Consider the following 25,816-nt stretch of genomic DNA (forward strand, 5'->3'; position numbering starts at 1 on the left):
TGGAAATCTCTCTTTACACATTTTAGAGTGGTATTGACGTATTGGCTGTCCCTCTGAATGATAGGGCAATCAATTGGCTTTAATTTCAATTTTGTCATAAAGAATAGTAACTGGGCAGAAGCTGCTGAACGCTCTCAAGAGGACGAAAAAACCTTCAATAATTACGGCTGCTGTCTCTAATTGCCTGTCTGAGACATTTGGAGGGAAAGACAGCTAGAAAAGTCACCACCACGATGTTCTGGTTTATTCATGTTGCATCCTTCTGTTCTGAAGCGCAGCACAACATGAATAACCAGGATCTGTAATCTACAGTTATACAAGCAGACCCTTGAAGGGGCACCTACAAGATTTCTAGTGAGATATTAGGAACTTTGAGACTCCTAAATGCATAACTGGATGGAAGGGCGTCAATATCTAGCATGTGCTTCTTGTATCTTTATTCTCTTTTATGCCAATCAGAAACGCATCACACTTGTTTCCCCACCCCATAGACTCATTCAGTCTTCAACAAGTTTGGTGCTATTACGCAAACCCTCTTAATACTTCTAGAAGGCAATTAATATCAACAAACTGCAACTAAATAGGAGTTGAATTTCAACACATTCCCCACTGGCATTTTAGGGGGTCATTAAGTTGGTTCAATGTAAGCGACTAGATCATTGGCTTTGATGACATATAGATTTGTTCTACATAAAGTCATCCTGTATTATACTTCAGAGCTGAAATCAGTATGATGTTGGTGGTGTTACTGTATACATTACTTATCCTGTACTGCACCTGAGTTACATCCTGTATTATACTCCAGAGCTGCACTCACTATTCTGCTGGTGAAGTCACTGTGTATATACATTACTTATCCTGTACTGCACCTGAGTTACATCCTGTATTATACTCCAGAGCTGTACTCACTATTCTGCAGGTGGAGTCACTGTGTACATACATTACTTATCCTGTACTGATCTGAGTTACATCCTGTATTATGCTCCAGAGATGCACTCACTATTCTGCTGGTGAAGTCACTGTGTATATATATTACTGATCCTGTACTGATCCTGAGTTACATCCTGTATTATACTCCAGAGCTGCACTCACTATTCTACTGGTGGAGTCACTGTGTACATACATTACTTATCCTGTACTGCACCTGAGTTACATCCTGTATTATACTCCAGAGCTGTACTCACTCTTCTGCTGGTGGAGTCACTGTGTACATACATTACTTATCCTGTACTGATCTGAGTTAAATCCTGTATTATACTCCAGAGCTGCACTCACTATTCTGCTGGTGAAGTCACTGTGTATATACATTACTGATCCTGAGTTACATCCTGTATTATACCCCAGAGCAGCACTCACTATTCTACTGGTGGAGTCACTGTGTACATACATTACTTATCCTGTACTGCACCTGAGTTACATCCTGTATTATACTCCAGAGCTGCACTCACTATTCTGCTGGTAGAGTCACTGTGTACATACATTACTTATCCTGTACTGCACCTGAGTTACATCCTGTATTATACTCCAGAGCTGTACTCACTATTCTGGTGGTGGAGTCACTATGTACATACATTACTTATCCTGTACTGATCTGAGTTACATCCTGTATTATGCTCCAGAGATGCACTCACTATTCTGCTGGTGAAGTCACTGTGTATATATATATTACTGATCCTGTACTTATCCTGAGTTACATCCTGTATTATACTCCAGAGCTGCACTCACTATTCTGCTGGTGGAGTCACTGTGTACATACATTACTTATCCTGTACTGATCCTGAGTTACATCCTGTATTATACTCCAGAGCTGCACTCACTATTCTGCTGGTGGGGTCACTGTGTATATACATTACTGATCCTGTACAGATCTTGAGTTACATCCTGTATTATACTCCAGAGCTGCACTCACTATTCTGCTGGTGGAGTCACTGTGTACATACATTACTTATCCTGTACTGATCCTGAGTTACATCCTGTATTATACTCCAGAGCTGTACTCCCTATTCTGCTGGTGGAGTCACTGTGTACATACATTACTTATCCTGTACTGATCTGACTTACATCCTGTATTATACTCCAGAGCTGCACTCACTATTCTGCTGGTGAAGTCACTGTGTATATACATTACTTATCCTGTACTGCACCTGAGTTACATCCTGTATTATACTCCAGAGCTGTACTCACTATTCTGCAGGTGGAGTCACTGTGTACATACATTACTTATCCTGTACTGATCTGAGTTACATCCTGTATTATGCTCCAGAGATGCACTCACTATTCTGCTGGTGAAGTCACTGTGTATATATATTACTGATCCTGTACTGATCCTGAGTTACATCCTGTATTATACTCCAGAGCTGCACTCACTATTCTACTGGTGGAGTCACTGTGTACATACATTACTTATCCTGTACTGCACCTGAGTTACATCCTGTATTATACTCCAGAGCTGTACTCACTCTTCTGCTGGTGGAGTCACTGTGTACATACATTACTTATCCTGTACTGATCTGAGTTACATCCTGTATTATACTCCAGAGCTGCACTCACTATTCTGCTGGTGAAGTCACTGTGTATATACATTACTGATCCTGAGTTACATCCTGTATTATACCCCAGAGCAGCACTCACTATTCTACTGGTGGAGTCACTGTGTACATACATTACTTATCCTGTACTGCACCTGAGTTACATCCTGTATTATACTCCAGAGCTGCACTCACTATTCTGCTGGTAGAGTCACTGTGTACATACATTACTTATCCTGTACTGCACCTGAGTTACATCCTGTATTATACTCCAGAGCTGTACTCACTATTCTGGTGGTGGAGTCACTATGTACATACATTACTTATCCTGTACTGATCTGAGTTACATCCTGTATTATGCTCCAGAGATGCACTCACTATTCTGCTGGTGAAGTCACTGTGTATATATATATTACTGATCCTGTACTTATCCTGAGTTACATCCTGTATTATACTCCAGAGCTGCACTCACTATTCTGCTGGTGGAGTCACTGTGTACATACATTACTTATCCTGTACTGATCCTGAGTTACATCCTGTATTATACTCCAGAGCTGCACTCACTATTCTGCTGGTGGGGTCACTGTGTATATACATTACTGATCCTGTACAGATCTTGAGTTACATCCTGTATTATACTCCAGAGCTGCACTCACTATTCTGCTGGTGGAGTCACTGTGTACATACATTACTTATCCTGTACTGATCCTGAGTTACATCCTGTATTATACTCCAGAGCTGTACTCCCTATTCTGCTGGTGGAGTCACTGTGTACATACATTACTTATCCTGTACTGATCTGACTTACATCCTGTATTATACTCCAGAGCTGCACTCACTATTCTGCTGCTGGAGTCACTGTGTACATACATTACTTATCCTGTACTGCACCTGAGTTACATCCTATATTATACTCCAGAGCTGCACTCACTATTCTGCTGGTGGAGTCACTGTGTACATACATTACTTAGCCATTACTGATCCTGAGTTACATCCTGTATTATACTCCAGAGCTGTACTCACTATTCTGCTGGTGGAGTCACTGTGTACATACATTACTCATCCTGTACTGATCCTGAGTTACATCCTGTATTATACTCCAGAGCTGCACTCACTATTCTGCTGGTGGAGTCACTGTGTACATACATTACTTATCCTGTACTGATCCTGAGTTACATCCTGTGTTATATTCCAGAGCTGCACTCACTATTCTGCTGGTGGAGTCACTGTGTACATACATTACTTAGCCATTACTGATCCTGAGTTACATCCTGTATTATACCCCAGAGCTGCACTCACTATTCTGCTGGTGGAGTCACTGTGTACATACATTACTTAGCCATTACTGATCCTGAGTTACATCCTATATTATACTCCAGAGCTGTACTCACTATTCTGCTGGTGGAGTTAAGGTGTACATAAATGACACCACAAAAACAATATATTTACTACAAAATGACATTACAAAAATGTTACATTTTTTACTTAAGACCCCTTGTTGCCTCCCGCGAGGGTTTATTATGCTATACACATCACACAGGCTTTACCAAAGACGTAGAGGAAACTTTAATGGAAGACTAGTGAATGAGAGGCGAATTTAACCATGCAGAAAGGAGAAGATGGGGAGAGGATTTTTACCTCCTTAGCAATCGTTGTTATGAAGGCGGGTGGTCTGGCCGTGGCAATGAGCGACAGAGCGTGTCGTGCAGAGCGGGCGGAGTCAGCTGCGGGGCTCAGGGGTAACCCGATTGTGATGCTAAACAGGGATCAGGCAGAAAGGAAGGGAGAGAAGAACAAAAAAAAAGTATGCATTAGAAATATATAGAGTGAAAAGATTAGACACAGCTTATAATGTCAGTTCAAGGTCAATGGGATCACTCAAACAGCCCGGACATAATGGACTCCCAACAATGAGCAGTGATTACAAGTCAGGGTGTTCTTGCATCAAACACAAAATCGAATAATTAAGCATGAAGATTGAAAACACTACGTGAATGTGTCCGAAGTGGTAAAGGACCCTTGTTAACAAATCAGGTGCTCGTAGCTTTGGATACGCAGCACAAAGACCCCGGCCAAGCAACTTTTTAAATAGCAGATGGATGCGATTAATAAAAAAAACACTTCCAGTCTTCTCGGTTTCCTTGTGATGATTTTGCCTAAACTTGCAGATTTTAGAATGGGTAACAGTCACTAGGCAATTGTTAGAAGCGTGGTCATTGGTACCATTCTGCCAAGGATTCCACGGTCGCACAGTGAAGCAATCACAGTTAAAATGTTGGGCAGATTTGGGGTTTTTTGTATGGTGGTGTCACAGTGATGGGGCCGATTTCACCAACCTGTGACGTATGGTGCCCAAAGGCCGACCAAAGGGTTGACTTTTTCCCGACTCTGCAGATCCTGCACTCATGCAAGACGGAGCTTAAAACGCACCCAACACAGGCTTGCATGCGCCAAAACAATTTGCTGCCACCACTGACCATTTCTGACAGGTAGGTCAGCCACCTTGATTCTGCTCAATGTGTGAATACAGGCCTTCCTGGTTTCTATAAGCTAAAACACATAATAAACAATTGGGGTTTTAGATTACTTTTTAGAGCCATCAAGACTGACTAATAACGTTTTATTCTAAAAGATTAGTTTAGATACAAAATACACAGAAAAAGAAATAAAAGAATAGAGATCACCATCTATGAGGGGTTTCAAATAGTCCAGGCCGCGAGTAGCATGGGAAAAGATCTATAGGCTTGCATCAGGTGCAACTTCCGTCTGACGATTGGGGAGGGGATTCCCCTTCAGTGTTAAAGGCTCCTTGAACCGCACTTCTGACCTCCCCCTTGTGACATCATGGAGAGGCCAATTGAGTAGATGAAAGCCCAATTTAAAATTGAAGCCATATTTCCCCAGGAGGCACTCCATGGGGGTGGGGACGGGGGATTATGGCTGCCATATTTTAAAGCATGAATTTACCAACAATTAGACATCTAACGCTGTATATAAAGGGTATCACACAACAACAGGAGCGGGCGCATTGTGTTTGAGGTATCCTATCAGTTCTGAAAGTATAACTGGTGTGTGGCTAGACCTCTTAGATGACTGCTAATCCCAGTTATTTTTCTTTGTCTCAGCTCAGTAGCTGGATGTCCCAGACTGCCAGTCTAGGGAATGTGTATTGGAAGAGCAGAAGGAACAATGGTATCGCCTGTCACTTGCTAACTTCACTTTAATGAAACAAAGGGGATCCTGGTTTGTCCCAAAAGGAGAAGATGGATCAAAATGTCCCTGTACAGGTGTGAGAGGAAGTTATTGAATAAAAAATAAATCTTGGTATTTGTATAACCAACTTATTCCACAGCGCTTTCAGGTAATTATTACTTATTACCCCCCACCAAGCTGGGTTCTCATTTCTGACCTCAGAAGGATGGAAGGCTGAGTCAACCTTGAGCCGGCTACCTGAATCATTCAGGGATTGAACTGGCAACCTTCAGGTCGTAGGCGAGAGCTTACACTCTGCGCGACACGGGGCTCGAATGCACTTGGACACCTGCTTTAATCCACTCAGTTTTTCCAGTTGAATGGTGGCTGATACTAGAGACACTAGATGACACACGAAGATAGGCGAACCGCCCAGTATCCCTTCATTACAGGTGGCACAACTACATCCTCACAGACTATACATTACAGGGGTCGTCCACTTGCACCCTATTGATGGTCTATCCTGAGGACAATTGTGGGGCACATCCGTCCGATAGCGATATGGACAGAACTTGGTGTGTAAATAACACATTGATTTCAATGTGTTCATTCACATGAGCGATTCTTCTTTCTCAGCACTGCTGCATGTCTTACTTTTTGGCGATTCCATGCAAGAAATCGGCAAGTGTTTCCTGTGGCATCTTTAAAAAATGTTTTAAAAAATGCATTGCAGCGCGTGCCATTCGATTCACATGCGAGTGCGGTGCAATTTTTACCATGGACAACTATAAGCACTAATGATTTTTTTACACTCGCGTGGAAATCACAAGTACATACCGGTAGATGTGATGCTCACATCAAGATTAGCAATTCTATAAACGCGATATCATTCAGAGTTTTTTGGATTGATATTGTGCTCACCCGCATGAATGCACCCCTCCAGGTATCTCTATTGCTGCAGCCGCCCCAGCCAAGCCCAACACAGAGCCCCGCCGGCATGAAGTCAGAGTTGCTTTGTGCATGGTGCTCAGCTGGGGTGACTGCAGGAGTAGAGGTTGTTTTATGTAGCGGCCGACAATAAGTGCCCGATGAATCGTTCCGTGTAAATGTATGCCCGACTGAACGGCGAATAAGAATTAGTTTGCTTCTCATTAGTTATTCAGTTTCTGCAGGCGGGCGGGCCGGAATGATCCCAGGTCCACTCTATGTCTATTCACTGGAATGATTATCACTGGGATGACCTGTTGGGCATTTGCGTCCGACAGGTCGCCCCATGTAAAAGGGCCCTTAGTAACACTCCTCCTGTGTAAGTGTGGGCTCCAACAGCTAGAAATCAGGACTTTGTGAAGTGGCTGCAGATTTTCTTCACTATGTGCCTCCCGAGGCCCCCTGCGTTCAATCTGATGGCGCCTGGGGCATACGCCCTGGCTACGTCCCTGCCTACAGACTGCCATCCCTAATACAGCTCTTCTACTGAACTCAACCCCATTGGTTCAATTCCGACTGCTGCCTTACCGGCATATTAGACCGTGTGATGTCACATACTAATCAACAGCAGATCACGGTGGCTCAGCTCAGTACTCCTGATAAGGCAGAAGAGAGCCGACACTAGCGCCTGTCACTGAGCTACAGGGGAGCTGAGTGTCTTCTGCTGAAAGCAACTTTGTAAGCAGGTAACAAGGTCAATCAGCTGTTTTTAGCCGATTGGTTTGCTGCCCGCTTACGAGGCTGCTTTCATTTCAGCAGCAATCACTCCGCTCCACTGTAACTTCAATACTGGCAGGCACCAGTGTCGGCTGCCCTCTACTCTCTGTGCTCCAGCGGTTCTGCCTTGTCAGGAGACAGTAGTGCTGAGACTGCCAAAGCTGCTCAGCGCAGTCCCGCCTGTTACGTGGTGACCAGCGGCAGTCTCAGCGCTCCTCTTTCTGTGCTCCAGATCACTGGACAGCGGCTTCTTTTCTTGGCAGGATTCGCTAGCGCTATCAGTTGGCCGCTGAAGGCAAGCGTGGTTGGAGGCAGCTGGCTTTTCCCTTCCTGTGCTGAGCCACGGCTGTGCCCAATCAGCTGCTAGGCAGAGTGTGTGGGAGGCGGGTTAAACAGCGCAGCGCTGATGGCTGGGTTTGCGAGTGAGTTCTTCATTGATGGCTGCACAGCACTGCAGGATGACAGGAGGCACAGCAAGAGCTCCTTAACTTGGTCAGCTGTTCCAGCACCCCCTGCCTTCCCTTCTAGTTGCGCCCAGGGCATATGCCCCACCTGCCCCCCCAGCCTGGCTATGACCCTGGGCATAGTGTCATAAGACATAGAAATGTCTTCCTGAGAAAACGCCATTAAACCTCGTGTGGTACCATTTTAAAAGTGCAGGACTGCAATGAACAAGGCTAGTGTCAAAGAGCTCCCATGTTACCATATGAAGGTTAAGTGGTCCTTTTGCCAGAAGAGTTGCTTTCTCCTTCGTTCCAGTAGTGGACAGGAAGTGAGAACAACAGTAAATACAATGGGGCAGATGTGTGAAGCGGTCTCTCTTGCCCATAGCAACCAATCACAGTGCAGCTTTTATTTTCTGAGAGCACTACAAGGGTGCCCTCACATGTATCAGATTTTGTGTTGCCGATCCACACCAAAAATCCACACAATTTGTGCTTATTTTGACATGGATCCACAGCTAATTTCACCCTTTCATTTGAAGGAGCAGAAGTCTACTGCGGATCCGCATCAGAATGAATACAGATTGTGCAGATTTTGACACCTTTTTGATGTTGAGTTTGATGTGGATTTTCCAGTGCAGAGAATCCACACCAACTCTACTGTGTGTGAACGCACCCTAACGGCTGATTCATGTGTGTGGGTTTTTTTCTTGCAAGTATAGTCCAATTTTTAACAAGACCGAACACGCATGAAAATAGAACACATTGATTTCAATGGTTGCTTGTCCTATCTTGGTCCGATGCTCAGATGAGAATCACCTACTCAAGTCAGCGGATGTGTAAAAAAATTGGATTGTACTTGCATGATGCAAATGTGGTCTATTGTTAATGCATATAACTATGGGGACCATTAAAAAAAAAAATCACTGAACCAGGAGGTGAAGAGGCTTTATATACGCTAGCCGCCATTCTTCATGTGTGGGTAAAAAGGGAAGACGCAAGGATGATACCCACACATGGAAAAAGCATGAAAATCGTACACAAACTTGTCCCAGTGATTGGTTGTTAAATAAGGCAGTTTTCCTCTTCAACAGTTTTGATAAATGAGGCCCATTAAGTGTGTTGCCCATATCAACCAATCACAGCTCCACTTTCATTTCTTCCAGTGCTCTTGAAAAATCATTACTGCACTGTGATTGGTTGATATGGGCAACAGAAAGAATTTTTTTTTCTAGACAGCTTCATAGAGCTCCCGCAATAGATCTGGTGAATGGGAAGAACTAGAGTACCAAAGACAGCCGCACATAACTGTGTATGAGTAGACAATGAAGGGGTTGTATGACTGGTACATGCACCGCAGCCCCCTTCTTTATGCCGACTGCACATTAATGGCCTCTCTCTAAACAGGCTGTGCTCCCTGTATTATCCCCTATCCACAAGTAACTGATCAGCAAGGGTTCCAACAACTGGGATCCCCAATGATACCGAAAACAGGGGTCCTTAAGGTCCCGGCGTGAATGTAGCAGCAGTCGAGCATGCATACTGTCGCTCCATTAATTTCAATAGGGCAGCCGGAGATTGCCGAATTCAGGTGCACAGGAATCCCTGGCAAATGAATGGAGTGGATGTGTGCATGCTCAGTTCATGCAGGGACCTTCAGGACCCCTGTTCTCAGGATGGGTGGGGGTCCCACTGGTTAGAAACCCACCAATAAGAAAGTTATCCTCTATCTAATGAATAAGCACAACCCCTTTAGGGTAAGAGATCAAGGTTTAACCCCCTGAGAACGCCTTCAAATGGTAAAAACGGTTTTAAAACTAATAAGTTATTTCTACATAGATTCTGTCTTGTTCTCACTTTAACTCCCATCATGCCTCAGGGCCAAGTATAGATTTCCTATTTTCTGTACCCTTAGAGAAGATGCAAACAAGGAGACACTGATCTTTGGCCATCCGACGTGTCAAGGCCAAAGTCTGTGTGTAACCCCGGCCTTAGACAAGAACGGAAAAGAAAAACACCCTGGTAAAGTAATAAAATATGAAAATCAGAGTATTCACTAAACTGCACAACATTTACCGTAGATTTTAACTGTGAGATGATGAAAACTGATCATACTAAGGCTGGGTTCACACTAGGCGTATTCCCGTAGGAAATCCATAGAGGAGAGCGCGGCCGCGACGTAAGTAAACAATAAACAGACATGCTGCATGTTTTGAAACCGCGGCCGCGGCGGCCGCAGCCGCGGTTTTAGCCTAGGGTCACACAGGGCGGATTTGCCGCGGTTTTGCCGCAGCAGATCCGCCCGCGGCAAAACCGCCCGCGGCCGCTAATTCCGGGATTAGCCAGCCATGTAGATGAGATTTCTCAGAAATCTCGTCCACACGGGACGGCTAATCCGCTGCGGTAAATCCGGTTGAAACCCGCAGCCGCGGTTTCAAAAGAAGCAGCATGTCCATTCTTTTTTTCATTCCACTGCGGCCGCGCTCTCCTCTATGGGAGCGCCGGCCGCAGCGAAAGAGCGAGCGGCCGGGCCGCTTCAAAGCCGCCGCGGCTTAAACCGCGGTGGTTCTCCCGGCGGAAATCTCGCGGTTTTTGCTGCGGCCAAACCGCGAGATTTCCGCCGGGAATCCGCCGTGTGTGAACCCAGCCTCAGCCGGACTTACCGCAGCAGATTGGCCGTCCCGTGTGAACGAGATTTCTGAGAAATCTCGTCCACATGGCTGGCTAATCCCGAGATTAGCAGCCGCGGGCGGATTTGCCGCGGCAAAACCGCGGCAAATCCGCCCTGTGTGAACCCAGCCTAATTGGTGGAATTTCCCCTTAAAGGGGCTTGTCCAGGGTTTGAAAAACAGCAGCTTTTTTCCCGTTTGAGCGTCATCCTTCCCACAACAGCCCCACACGTGTACACAGGTTGAGTCTGGTATTACACATCAGTTCCTAATAAAATCGTGCCAAGCTGTAAGACCACATACCTTGGACAGGTGTGGTGCTGTTTCTGGACAAAACTAGCCATGTTTTTTTGTCTTCACCGCCCCTTCTAGGTGCTCATCGTTGGGTTGTACAATCATCTGTGGTGTTACTCTGCAGAGCATCCAACAGAATAAGGCTCTGTTAAAGGAGCCGTCCCACAATCTAAGGTCATCCCACATCTACAAGATAGTGAATAACTTATTATAGGAGGTGGAGCTCTCAGCTGAAACCCCCACCCTGAGAACAGTGGTCACATGTCCGCTCTGCTAGTCACTGCCGGGACGCTCTTCCTACGCTCAGTGACGCCAGGCCGAATGCAGCACTGACTGAGCGTACAATGGGTGCCTGGAGGATGGAATGGGGAGGGTTGCAGTAACCGCGCAGTGAGGAGGAGGTGGGATACAGGACCCCTGTTCTTGGGATCATGGGGGTCTCAGCAGTGCGATACGGATAACTTACCTTTTGGGATTACCTTTTACACCATGCTTGAGCCCTATTGTTTGACACATACACTGGAAAAGCTCCTTTTGTATACTGTACATCAATAGGGCACCATTCAGCTGACAGAGGGTCAAAAAGGGTCCTTTTAGTCCATTGGGCTAGTATACGGCGATACACGCTTTCTTTTTTATATTCTACACTCCTCTATGCAGAGGGATTCAGTAAAACAGATATAGTGCATGGAATGGGTTTTCTTACAAAGTAAGGTAATGGGTAATGTATATCACAGAAAGGTTTGGAGCCTTTTGTCAGTGATGTACATCGGGCAATACTCGAGGTGTATATGTCTGAAGGCTAAGATGTGATATAGGCAAAGCCTAAACAGACATAAGAAAACATTATTCTACCACAAGTAATTGACAAATGAGCAGGAAACAAAAGTAGTATTAATTCCCATATGTTAATACTTAGTGGGGCTCTTTTGACAATAGTGACACTGGACACTCTCTGTGGCATACTTTCTACTATCATCTGATACACTTCAGCTGGTATTTCCCTCCATTCATCCTTCAAACATCTGCTGACTTCTTTCAAAGATGACGGACGATGTTTAAATTTCCGGACCTGATGTTCCAGTTCACCCCAAAGATGTTCAGTAGGTTGCAGGCCAGTCCAATCATGAAATATATATATCCTCAAACCAATAGCTTTGTCATAAGGCGTGTGGTCTTGTTGGAAGTATTGCTGACTATTCCCAGAACATTACCTCATTGTCAGGAGCACATTATTGTCTAGAATGTCCGGGTATACCTCCATGTTCATGAGTCTTGTCACTACAACCAACGGACCAAGACCATGCCACGTAAAACATCCCCAGACCATAATGGAACCTCCGCCATACTTACCTGTTGGCACAACACACTTTGACAAAAGGTGTTCCCCAGGCTCCTCCACACCTGGGTACATCCATCTGATTTAAAAATGGAGGAGCGCGATTCTTCACTCCATAGACTGTTCTACTATTACTCAACTATCTGATGACGGCACTCGTTGCACCACTGTAGATGGGCCGATGTGTCTTCTTTGAGAAAAACTGCCAGACATTTGCAGGATGAATGGAGGGAAATACCAGCTGAAGCATATGAGTTGTTTATAGAAAGAATGCATAATCTAGCGCCAAAAGGAGCCCCACTAAGTAATAACGTATGGAAATACTACTACTTTTGATTCTTGATAAGGTGTCCAACTACTTTTGATAGGATAGTGCAGTACTGTAATTTACAGATCCCTACCAGAAGTTCATTTTGCTATTCTGGAAGGCGACTGGATCAGTGTAACTAATTTTAAGTTGACCAGGCAAACATTCGATAATGACTTATGTCTGTACTGCGTCCAACACACTATGGACCTACGTCGTACACACCGCCTCCCGTCTCATTGGGAATAATACCCCAGTGTTATACATTGGAAAGTAGCGCTGTGTTATCTTGCTTTGTGCAGACGGAGGATGGTGGTAATCTCTTTCACCCCCGCACGTGTTGCTGCCTATAGGACAACCTCTCCCGTTATTGCTGGTTCGGCAAAAAAACAGTTTGAAAAGCAACAGGCTCCTTGCTAATTCATTAACATCACTCAGGAGTGGTAATATGCGGCCGGAGATTAACCCCCTCCTGCAGCTGGACCAGCTGGCTGACATGTCAGCTTTCAGCGGATGATGGAGCTGCCACACTCCGCACAGACTGGAGCTGCAGACAAAGGCAGGTTTAGAAGGCCTCCTCCGAAAGCATCACCAACTGTTACTACTTCTCCACAGCAGTCAAAAGGGGGTAATTGTTCTCCAATATCCACAGGATATTAAGGCCGGTGAATGACCACATAATGAGGGTTGTAAAGGCCCTTCTAGATGAATTCACACAATCTTACCAAATCAGACCAGGTATCAAAATAGGATATTGAATTCTGCTATGACAAGGCTGGCAACGACATCCTGGCCCCGGCTAGTCTAGCACCGATGACCGGGCCTTGGTGGAAGTTGCTGCAATTTCCCATCTAATGTGGATTTACACTGAAACGGATTCACGGAAAACGTGATTTTATGCTGCACTCCGGGGTCACGGGGAGAATGTCCATACAGGGGAGCGCCAATTGTGAGAGGGCCGGGGGGGCTCTAAGAAAGGGGCCATTGAGTTTGAGAATAAACAGGATGTACAAAGAGAAGGAGGGGATGAAGTGTGAATTAAATATGAAGATAAGTGTTCTTATAAAGATGAAGTGACAATGTAGAGGTTATAGTAGTATAGTACTGCATCCGGGATATGAAACATCTCTGTGGAGGGGGTCTCATATTATCATGAAGACCAGATCCAACTATATCCTACTACACTGTGATGATGAGGACGATTAGACATTACAGCCAGTATCTGAAGTACTTCTAAAACTTCAAAGTCTAAAGATAAGACCATTTAAGCCCTACAAGATAACGCTCTATTTAAGAGTTCACGCCAAGTCATAATGACTTACAGAAGATTATTATTTGGGGTTAACCCATAAATCCAGGGTGGGATTCCTCCAGCTCCCCCAGGTTCCTGTGAACTGACTTGTATACAACACTGGATCTCCATATTGGTGAAAACTTCCCTGAAAAGCAGGAGATTGTGTAGCTAATTACTGATCAAGACTATATATCAGGCAACCTCATCTATAACCACCACTGTTGGGCTTGATGATATGGGAAGGTAGGTTTGTGGACTTAGGTGACTGCGGTGGCCATGGGCTTCTGAGGGTACGATTAACACCTTCAATAAGTTCAATGCGCAAACAACAAATCAGTGCTACTCTTATGCATAGGCCAAATCTGGTATTCTCGAGGCAAAGATTGATTGGTAGGAGTCCAACTGCTGGGACCATCACTGATCCTGAGAATGAGGGTCCAGTTGGCATCCAAGAGAACAGAGAGAAGGCTGTACGAGAGTACTGCCACTCCATTCTTTTCATTGACGGTGCCGGAGATTGCCGGGCACTTTGCCCTCAGCCATCTCCGGTGCTCTCAGTGAAATGAATAGAGCATTGCACCCATACGACCTCTGCTCCATTCCATTGGAGATAAACCGGACCCCCATTCTCTCTCAATCAGCAGAGGCCTCAGCAGTCGGACCCCTACAGTTTATTAGTTTTCATGCATTCAGTAGATGGGTGAAAACTCGAAACGTTTTCTGTCTCCATAATACCCTTTCGACTTCAATGGGGCTGGACTGCATTACCAGCTTTGGTGCAAGAACAGTGAAGTCTATTCATCCCTTTATAGATTGATATGGGGACATGATTGTGAATCCGCTGAGGTCAGGACTACGGAGCATGCACAGTACGCCAATGATGCATGCAGCCTACAGGGTCAATCTGTATCTCCTGGGGCATATTTGAGAATGTGAAGGGTGGAAAAAGGATGGATGAGTTGGGGGTGGAACCGCCCATCGAAAGGTCCGGAACTCATTTACATGCTGCTCTGGAACTAGGCATAAGCAAATTTTTGGCGACTGAAGGCAATGCGAATTAAAAAAAAAAGTTAGTTACATTCATCTGTTTTAGGGACAATACAAGTAATAGGGTAAATTATGCCGATACCAGATACTGACACAGATATATACTAACAAGTCTGTTCTGGAACAGTCATACGTATGGAAGGGTTCACTAAATGCGAATGACTTCTGAGTGAGGGAGGGTCCCTAGGGCGGTAGTATGGTTGACAATGGTAGCTGTCAGACTGACACATACTGCACAGCAAGATAGAGGGGTTTTTGGCTGGAGATCAGTCTTAATTCAACATTTCCCAGAAAAAAGGAAGAACCGTTCCCCTGATGCAGTGTATGTTATCATGCACACCGTGATCCGGGATGTCATCTAAGGGATCAGTGGAATCTTCATGCTGTCAGCCAATGATAATAAGTCAGCAACCGCTTCAATCTGTTTTCTGCACTGTATGAAAGCAAACTTCTCTACCCAATTATTACGTATAAATGCGATTAGGAATCAATGTTTATTCCATTTGCCTCCATTTCTGAGGAGAGAATACGGTCAGCCACATCGCAAAATGTATTACCGGAGTGCAACAACTTCAAGACGGTATGCAACTGCAGGTCTTCATGCCTGGAAGGGACGGGTAAGAGCTGTACTGGAGGTCAGGGAAAGCAGGAGCTTGTGGTTTCATGAAGTAGAGTGCTTGACCTACCACTGCCGTAAGATAAAGTACTGGTTGACAAATACCCCAGTGCTAGAGAGGGGCCATGATGGCCATTGCTCCCCAGCCCTCAACAAGGTTATCGCTCTAGTCATCTTGGTTCCCTACAACACATGGGATGAAAAACACTTGGGGCCTCTTTGTGTGGACCAATAAATCATTCAGATTCCAGCATGCAGCGGGAATCAGAGCAACTATCATTCAGTATAAAGCATGCCCCGACTGAACGACGAATGAGAATTTGTTAGCTTCTTGCATGTAGAAGACTAAACGACGTATCAGCCAGTCAGTCATTCACTTATGAATGACTATCTATTTATTGTGAATGAAGGCAGGAACGATCCCCATCCCGCTCCGCCTCTGTTCACTGAGCGATGATCATTCTGTGTAAAAGGGCCCTGACGACCAACACTACAATGCAGCGGTTTCTACCAGCCATGAAGGAACAATACCTCTGCAGCACCAACAGTGGTATTGTTCCATCTCCCTTATGAATGGCCTTATAAGTCTCCTCACTCACCTTCTAGGTGCTTTCTCTAAGGAGAAAAGATAGCGTTCCTGTACCAGCCATGACTAACACATAAATGTTCATTTTTAATTAGTGTTAGATGCCCCTTATTGCTCTGCCTGAGTAAGACTGTGCCTGAATAGAATTCCAAAACGGTGTGGAGGTTCAGAATACTATATTGGTCCATACTGAATCAGGGAAAAGCAGCGGTGCAAGGAACTGTGGGAGGATACATAAAAATAGGGGCTGTCTCCTGCCGTTGCAAAGACTGCTAACCCCTGAAGCTACTCTAGCTATGAGACACTCCAATCACAAAATACAGACACGAGACATAAGAACTACCAACCCCACGCAATATGAATATAAAGGGGAGTGAAGACACAGGAGGAGCGCACATGCCAAACCCACCACATGGCGTGAAGGGGTTGGCAAAAACATTGTGGCCATCACACCATTTTTATTTTGTGCCTTATAAAATGGAGAAAACTGGTGCAAATGACAACCCTGCACTAAAATCAGCCAGGTCACACCTGTATCTGACTGACCTTATGCCAGCCGCCTTATGAGTGCCAGACGCACAGGTTAAGTGTCACTAGAAAGGAGTTGTCCAGTTACAAAGTGCGATTTTGAAATCCGATCTAAATGAGTTAAAACAAACGGTACTTACCCCCATCTTCAGCCCTGGTGATTCGGCGCTGCAGCCCTGCGATCCTCCTGATCTGTGCTGAAGGCAGTAGTCAGGGGATTGCTACCGGCCAGAGGCTGCAGCGTCACCCCCCCGTTATCCTGACATCAGCGCTCATATCCTGGGTGCCACGATGCTAGGAGTTTGAAATGGTGACACTGTGGCCTCTGGTTGTCAGCGACCGTCTGCCTTTTGCGGTCATCAGAGACCGGAGGAATCGCGGGGCTGCACTCTGAATCACCAGGGCCAAAAATGGGTAAGTACAATTTGTTTTAACTCATTTGGACCCAGTTTTAAAAAGTCATTTTGTAACCAGACACACACTTTAAACCCACTCACTTTTTCACCGGGCCTGATCCCGATCCCTATTTTTCCCTCCATAGATTGCCTTCTGTCTTTGGGATATAAGGTCCCAGTAACACCTAGGCCCTTAGCTACTCTTTCCAGCACCTTTCTGGTCTACCTAGCCCTGCAATACCTATTATCCCCAGTGGAAGGAGATGGTATTCGCCCACTTATGGCCTCATGCACACTGAGATTTGATTCGTGGAATCTGCCATCGGCACCCGCGTGGGAGATCCGCTGTACTAGTCGCCCATAGTAAAGCATAGAGCTCCCTCAGCTCCACGCACACATGTGGATTTGATTGGCAGATTCCGTATGCGGAAAAGAAAATCGTAGCATGCTTCATTTTACTGCAGATTCCTCGCGGATGGGCTCATTGATCTCTATGGAAGCGAGCGATCTGCAATGCATCAGCAATTTAATTGCAGATCATTGCGGATTTGTAGGCAGATACCTCTCTGGTTGCTTGGGGATCAAACAGGGCGGTGGGGAGGAGGGGGAAAACAGTCATTTTGGGTTTGTGATTTTTTTTTCAGCACAGACGATCCGCTGCGCATACATTCATACGGAAAACAGATTGCATCCGCAATTGCCAGCAAGCATTTTTAAAAAATCATTTCCGCACTGACTTGGTCTTGCGCTGCGAAAATCCGCATGCAGAATCCGTGCGTGCCGTGTGCATGAAACCTATGGATCATTGCCCTAAGTCAGTGGTCTACACTAAAGACAAATATCTAGCATAGCAGGGTGTTATGAGCAGCAGGATGGTTCTCATCCTGTCATTCAGTTTCTGCCTGCTTTTCATGGGACGATTATCGTTCAAAACCCCACAGGATCCTGAAAAACCCCAGAACGATAACGGTCCCATGTAAAAGGGCCTTTAGAATCAGTTATTATGAGTTTGTTATCTGTTCACCAACTGCTCGACTTTGTGATATCATCACCCTCTTCACCCGATTACCATTATCCTTCTGTTCCTATCATCCATTGTTGGGTTCCTATTCTTGCATTTTTGTTAGCTACTAGTGTTAGGTTTTACTGCTCATTTAACTATTTGGTTGTTACATATTTCAGTCCTACTGGAGAGGCCCTTTTACACACAACTATTATCGCTCAAAAGCCAACTTTTGAGCAATAAGCGTTGTGTGTAAACGTGCGCCCATCGTACACTTACGGTGCACTTTTCGTCCCCTGACTTCAGGTCCAGATGAAATCCTCGTCCCTCAGGACGATACTATAAGATGGACCGCACACGGTGTTCTGCGCGGGCAACGCTGATAACAGCTGATAACAGCCGCTGTCCTGCTGCAGAACAATAGCAATGTATTTAGAGAACAGACCACCCGCTGTTCTCTAAACACATGCAATGAAGTACTGAAGGGCTAATTAGCCCATTAGTACCTATGCAAAATGATCGCTCAGAACTGTAAGTTTCTGATGAATTTTGAACGATCATCTGTGTGTGTAAATGCACCTTAAGCTCTGGGGACATCTGAGTACTAGGAGGCACCATTATTATCCAGGGAAGGCGACTGCTATACGTGATGTCCAACTCTGCATTTTAATGTCCAGCTGATGGCGCTAAGAGGTATAAAAGAGAAGTCAAGGTTGTCATAGCTCCACTCCTGCTTCTATCATCACTGGCTATCAACATAACCTGACTGGTAACAAAATCTTAGAATGCAGCAAACAGAGGCCATTATACCAGAGCATGTTCCCACACCCTTTTTTTGCAAGTATTTTTTCTAATTATTTGGTCTTTTTGTTATTTTTGCAAATGTCTGGGAAAAAATAAGAAAATGTTTTAAAATACCTTTGCTTACATATTATATTATAGTGTATATTATACACACACTGGATATTCAGTTTATTACAGACCCCCATCCAGTAGTGTGATGGATCTCCTTTGGTCTTCAGCACACAGCAAATTCTTGTGGCATGGGTTCCATTAGGTGATGAAATCGTTCTTCGGTAATATCGGCCCCTGCGGACAGGAAACTTCTTGTAGTTGCTGCACACTAGATGGAGGTGCTGACGTGTTCTGACCAGCTGACAGGAAGGGGTCATCAATTCATGCTGCTTGCGTCAAATTCTGACCTCCCATCAGCACGGGGCAACAGAAATCTGGATCCATCTGACCAGGAGATGTTTTACCGCTGATCGAATTATTGCGCTCTTCTGTCCACCGGAGTCTCATCTTCCGGTTTCTCTTAATCACAATCGCAGCTGGAACTGGTCGCCTGCTGCTATAGCCCAACTGTGCTAAGGAAGGGAGAGTTGTGCCTTCGAACAGGTTAGTTGGAGCACCAGGGTTGACCTTGGCTGCAATTTCCTTGACCGATCTCCGACACCTATCTGTGGGGACTTGTTTACTACCGCAGGATCCCGTTACCAGATGTTTTCCTTGATCACACCATTCTCTGTATATTCTCCACACCGCTACACGAGAAAACTCCACAGTTGGCAGTGACATCCCGGCCCGGCTAGTCTAGCACCGATGACCGGATCTCATTGGAAGTCGCTCAGATCGCTGGATTTTCCCATCTAATGTGGATTCACACTGAAACTGATCCACGAAAACTTGTCATGTGATTTTATGCTGCACCCCGGGGTCACGGGGAGAATTTGCCATCAAGAACGCTCTAATCGTAAGCGGGTCGGGGGCCACTGGGTGTATTTTTTAATTTCTTTACATTTTTTTATGAAAGGGAAAATAGATAAATGACAAATGAAGTAAAACGCCCTCCTGTCCTTTCCCCATTAATATACAATTCTTTTCCCAGAAACAGTTATTGCTCAGACTAACCAGCACCTCTGCTTCCATTAGCCACAGTCTCGCGTCCCTCAATCTGCAACTCTCCGTGCACAGAATCAAAACTCTATTAAACGCCAGAAAAGAAAATACAGTTTCTTTCTTTCGAAGTGAAGCAACATTCTGCAGCAAACCCACATTTATTTCACTCGCTGCCTCTTCTCTGCTTTCTCTCCATCAATATATGTGAGCTGAAATTAAAAATGGTTGGGGGGGGTGGGAGGGGTGGAGAAGAAAAGGCTGCGGAGAGCTCCTACATAAAGCACGCTTAACACCGGAGCAGAAGCCAGGCAGCTGTGCACGGTTATTGTGTACATGCACAAAAGGGGGCAGCTCAGCAGGAGGGTGCCGGGGAGGGTAAAATGCACGCTTCACCCCTGTGCGCACATTGTGACTCGGCTTCACCCTGCTCGCCTCCCTTTTTGCTGTCACTACTGTACCTGTCACGGATGTTAGGGACCATTTTCAATCTAAATCTTGTTATGGATTAATAAGCAAACACTTTCTCGCTTATTATGCAATTTATCATGATGAAAATTGCCCGGGGCTGCTGGCGGCGATGTGCTGATACATTCATTTATTCACCAACTGAGAGGCATACTAATCTTTCTGACAGGTAAGGATGTAACAGAAAGATTAAAATTACTTATGAAAAAAGATCCGCTGCCCCAACGCCGCGCGGATGGTGGAAGAGAACGAATCGCTGCTGCTACATGTATCTCCTATTTATGAAATATTGTAGGAACGAGGCGATTGTGATGTATGGCCAGAGATACACCGTTAATATTACGCATCGTACTACGCCGACCTCCATTATGGTTTTGGCATTTTTTTTGTGGGATAGAAAAATGTAGAATACTGTGCTTTTTTGACCCACTAAAAAAGTGCGCCCAATATATACGCTTCTTTATATTATAGCCAATTAGAATTGTGTAGAAACATAAAGCTTTATATTAGCATATGCAGAGGTATATTAGCATATGCAGAGGTATATTAGCACACGCAGAGGTATTTTAGTATACACAGAGGTATACTAGCATACGTAGAGGTATATTAGCATACGTAGAGGTATATTAGCATACGCAGAGGTATATTAATATATGCAGAGGTATATTAGCATACGCAGAGGTATATTAGCATACGCAGAGGTATATTAGCATATGCAGAGATATATTAGCATACGCAGAGGTATATTAGCTCACGTAAAAGTGATTGCTCATATCACTGCTAAATGCTCCATTCACAGCCTCTGTTCCCCGATTCCGTTGATGTCCAGGTTTAAGTTGGACACCATGATGGAAACTGAGCGAACCCCATTATATTCAATAAGGTTCATTTCCATCATCTGATAAATCCGTTCATACAGAAAAGTCTGTTTTTCTGTCCAAAACCATAACTCCAACGTAAACTTTTTTTGCTATCAAATACCTAATTTAAAAAAAATTGTGTTCAACTATAAAACTTTATTTAAAAGAGGCTTTACAGTGAAAAACATACTTTTAATTGAAAAAAACCCTAATGTATGGCAATTAATTGCATTACATTTAACATATACACTAAAAAGTTTGTATACTTTTTCATGTGTGTGCAATGTATACATTGAAAGCTACACAAAAAAACATATAAATGTATGAAATTTTAAGCATAACTGTTTAGTGTGTATGTTACACATATAGCCATATATTTCTATATATTTGAGCCATTTAAAAAAAAAAAAAAAAAAGGGTCGGTATATGATCTCCATGTACATTTTTTCTCTTACACTTTTGCAGTTCAATAGCTTTTTTGATCTCTTTAGGCATTTGTGAACCAAAAACCGTATACGGTAAATGTATGGAAATGTTTTCTATTGACTATAATGTAAAGAAAAATCTGCAGTATATGGAGTACGCGGGGTGTGCTAGGCTTATTGATCTCACACACAAAAAAGGACACAAATATAAGAAAGGTTAAAGGTAGTCAAAAGGTGCGCTCCTGAACTGCGTGTGGCCGATTGTACTCTATAGGTAAGTTGTATACAATTGACGGACGGCTAAAATGTGATGTGAACAGTAAACGTCGTGTGAACGTTACTCTAAGATGATGCTTGGAACGGATGTGGCGGAATAATCAACAATTATGTGAGTATAAAAATGTACAAAAATGCCTAAAATTCACAAATGGGAATTTCAGTTATATATAAAATTTGTATTCGATAACAAAAAGATTAGCGCTAAAATAAAGAAGCGGACAGACCGGTGAGAAGTCTGTTTTTGTAAGAAATGCTGTCCAATGACTAAAAGCAAACAAAAACAAAAAAATCAATATACAGTAAATCAAATAGAAAATTAGTAAAAACCAATATAAAAAAAACATACGTGCTACTTCAGAAGGTCGGGGATCCGGGGATTATTTTGACTGCCAGATTGGAGTCGGGAAATAATTTTTTTCCCCTTAAATGAGGAAAATTGGCTTCTACCACATTCTTTTTTTTTTGGCTTATTCTGGATCAATATTGTGGGGGTAATAAGCTGAATTAGATGGCAATGGGTATTTTCTCAGCCTAGCGCACTGCGTTCGTAAACTAATCCACTTTCACTTCTCTATTGTACTCTATGGAATGTTTAGGTTTTTTAATATGTGTTTTTTTGGTGTATCCGATATAAAGGTATAATATTCACAGACAAAAAGATAAATAGAAGAGATTCAGGAGTTTTGCTGTCATTAATTTAGTTTTTGGTGATTTAGAATTTAGTCTTTAATTATCATGTTTGAATTGTATCATTTCTACAAAAAAAAACCCCAAAAAACACAAAAACAAAACTAAACCAGAAGCGCGGTCTAGTTAAGCATATTGACTAGCGAGTGATTTGGCAAGATCTGATCTTTGCCGGATATAACCCGGAGACGTCTCCTTTTTATGCAGTATTTAGGGGGAATTCAAGCATCCAAATGCTGAATGGGAATGCTTAACAGGCCTTTGTAAGGTCTATTTTATGTCGCCGTGTATCGGCTTATGTGACACTTGTGTGAATGCAGGGCTGTTTGAAGCTCCGGGCCTCTTTTAATGATAGCAGAATTGCTTGAAAGCAATGTACTCCAGTATGTGGGGATCCGGCCAGGAATGATTCCCTCAACCATTGTACGGCCTGCCGTGCTAGACAAGAAGTGAACCAAAGGTCATCTGTGATACCAACACTTGTGTAGAGGCCGATGTATACAGTTAATGTATAGAGCCAGCCTACGTACGTAGTTACGGGTCGGCCTGCAAACCAAGATCGTTAAAAGGTCTAGAAAAAAAAATGTAAAGTTTTTCTGCAGATTTCAACACTATTCAATTAAACGAGTAAAATAACAGATTCTATTTATGTTATTGATTACTAAAGCAAAGTATTTACACATTTAACAAGTTAACAAAAAAACTGCAAAAAAATAAAAAGACTTAAAAAAAAAAAAAACTAAATTGGACGATTGTGAGTTTCCAGCAATGGATGTATTACACCGGACAATGGAGTTGGCATCACAGATTGAAAAGTACGAATTCAAAAAAAATTAACAACAAAAATTCGCCCCCTCCATATATCCGGCTGGGACAAGTAATATAAAGATTAACAGTGAATTGTGGTGAACATGAAGTCCCTTTAAGGCTTCCTTCACACACTTTTTTGGTAGCATTTTTTGACCCTAAAAACCACCTGTAATAAAACCTCCATTTTTAACCCGTTTATTTTGCTGACCAAAATTGTAGAACAAAAGTGCCAAATCTGCTGCAACTGTATAAAATCACCAATGACACTAAAAACGCACGGAAAGCTAAAGAAATAAGCCCAAAAAATGGCACAAAAATACGGGGCGGATTTACTAATACGGTCTAATGGTTAGCGAGGGCAAACTGAAATGAGACAGTCCTACAACGTGCCAGATTTATCCCAATGACTGCTGCATGATACATCTGATACGTTTCAGGACCGTGTAGTCCAACTCTAGAGCACGTATGAGCTGGTGTAAGGTACACCAAAAATTGCGTCAATATTTTGGTGCTATCTGGCAAATTTAAGTCACTCCCCATGTCGCACAAAGCCAAGCCGTGTTGTCAGACGGGTCGAAAAAAGTGTCTAAGACACATCACAAATGTAGTAAAAGTATGCTGGATACTTTTGGTCACAGCTTGTGCCAATTGTCAATAGGGAATCTGAATGGGTCTAGTCATACTGGCCTTTCTCTCATGCGGACAACTACTCCAGGTTAAAAAGGAAAAAAAAATCGCAGGATCAACAATTTTGGTTCAATTCTTGTATTAGAACCGTTCATCCACGTGTACGAGGGTGTTTTACAAAACCCATGGCACTTACACGATGCCGGTGGGATCCAGTATAAAAACCAGGGAGACCAGAATAAAAAGAAAACAAGAATTATTGGAGTAAAGCGTTCCTTTATAGACTCATTAAAAACGCATGGTCAAAAGATAGAAACCGCGCATAAAATTGTGCCCATTTGGCAAACGCCTGTGTGAATATACTCTTGGTGAGCTTTCACAGGGGACAGAAGTACGCCACGGGGCGCAGCCAAATCTGCAACTATGGCCTTCCACACCACTATCCACAGGTGTAAGTGCGGATTTCCCCGCGGCCTGCAGGACATCCTATTCCATCCCTAAGGCCTCATGTCCACGGGCAAAATATGATTTAAGATCCGCAGCGGATCTCCCGCATGCGGATCCGCATCCCATAGGGATGCATTGACCACCCGCGGGTAGATAAATACCCGCGGATCGTCAATAAAAGGGATTTAAAAAAAAATGGAGCATGGAAAAATCCGGACCATGCTCCATTTTCGTGCGGGTCTCCCGCGGGGACGGCTCCCGCGGGCTTCTATTGAAGCCTATGGAAGCCGTCCGGATCCGCGGGAGACCTAAAATAGGAATTTAAAGTATTTACCATCCGGCGCGGGCGGGGAAGGTCAGCTGTTCCTCACGGCCGCATCTTCCTTGCTTCGGCTCGGCGGATGTGCCCGGCGCATGCGCGCGGCACGTCGGCGACGTGCCGGCGACGTGCCGCCGGCGTCAGGAATTCATCCGCCGGCCGAAAATGAAGATCCGGCCGTGAGGAACAGCTGATCTTCTCCGCCCGCGCCGGATGGTAAATACTTTTAAATTCTTATTTTCGGCGCTCATGTCCGCGGGGCAGGAGGGACCCGCTGCAGATTCTACATGTAGAATCTGCAGCGGATCTGATTTTCCCCGTGGACATGAGGCCTAAGGCTTTGTCAATGCAACCCTTTGCATATTTTTGGAGCAAACCCATATCACGATGTACACCAAACTCTGCGCCCAAATCTGCATGTAACATGTGGATTTTGACACGGAATTCGTCCACTTGTTTGAAGATGTGGGATCCGCGCTGAGAACCCGCGGTCTGTGGTGACGGGTGACACGCGGCGGATTTAAAATGCATGTTCACTGCTGATTTTTTCCGTAATGCATTGATGAGATTCTTGACATCTAATCCACACTGCTGGTGATTTTCAGTAGCCAGGTTCCCCTGCAGAAAACCTGCAGCACGTCTGTTACACGTGAACATACATGAACAGGGGGTTCATTTAGTATGAAAATTACATTGTGCAACCAAACTACAAATCCACAATCAAATCAGCTTGTGTTACATCTGGGAAGATCGGGAAGGGTATCATTTCTCCTTAGGGAGAGCATCTAGATGCCATGAGGACACTTATAAGGCCATCCATGTTCCTCTGGGAAATATGCAAATATTAAGATTTGAACAATGCCTCCACAGCACCACCTACTGGAAGGCAGCATTTCTACAACTCAATGTCAGAGCTTTTAACAGGCCTTGTAAGAATGACTGGGAATATGAGCCAAAGCCATAATATGAGCCACAACCATGCTCCTTCTCAGTGTCCAGTAGGTTTCTGGCTTGGCTAGTGAGAGGCCTATAGATATTGTATGGGAAGGGTAT

The 25,816-nt window shown here is 44.2% G+C and overlaps 1 protein-coding gene across 2 annotated transcripts in view; it reads right to left on the reverse strand.

Annotated features, from left to right (window-relative positions):
- Positions 1-25,816, reverse strand: part of WDR7 (WD repeat domain 7) — a 356,850-nt gene that overhangs the window by 89,250 nt on the left and 241,784 nt on the right. For both annotated transcript variants that reach the window (XM_066602521.1, XM_066602523.1), the window contains one exon: positions 4,167-4,284. In XM_066602521.1, the coding sequence (XP_066458618.1) occupies positions 4,167-4,284 (118 nt within the window). The remainder of the gene's footprint in view (positions 1-4,166; positions 4,285-25,816) is intronic.

Source organism: Eleutherodactylus coqui, chromosome 5 (genome assembly GCF_035609145.1).
Source record: "Eleutherodactylus coqui strain aEleCoq1 chromosome 5, aEleCoq1.hap1, whole genome shotgun sequence".
Taxonomy (NCBI): domain Eukaryota; kingdom Metazoa; phylum Chordata; class Amphibia; order Anura; family Eleutherodactylidae; genus Eleutherodactylus; species Eleutherodactylus coqui.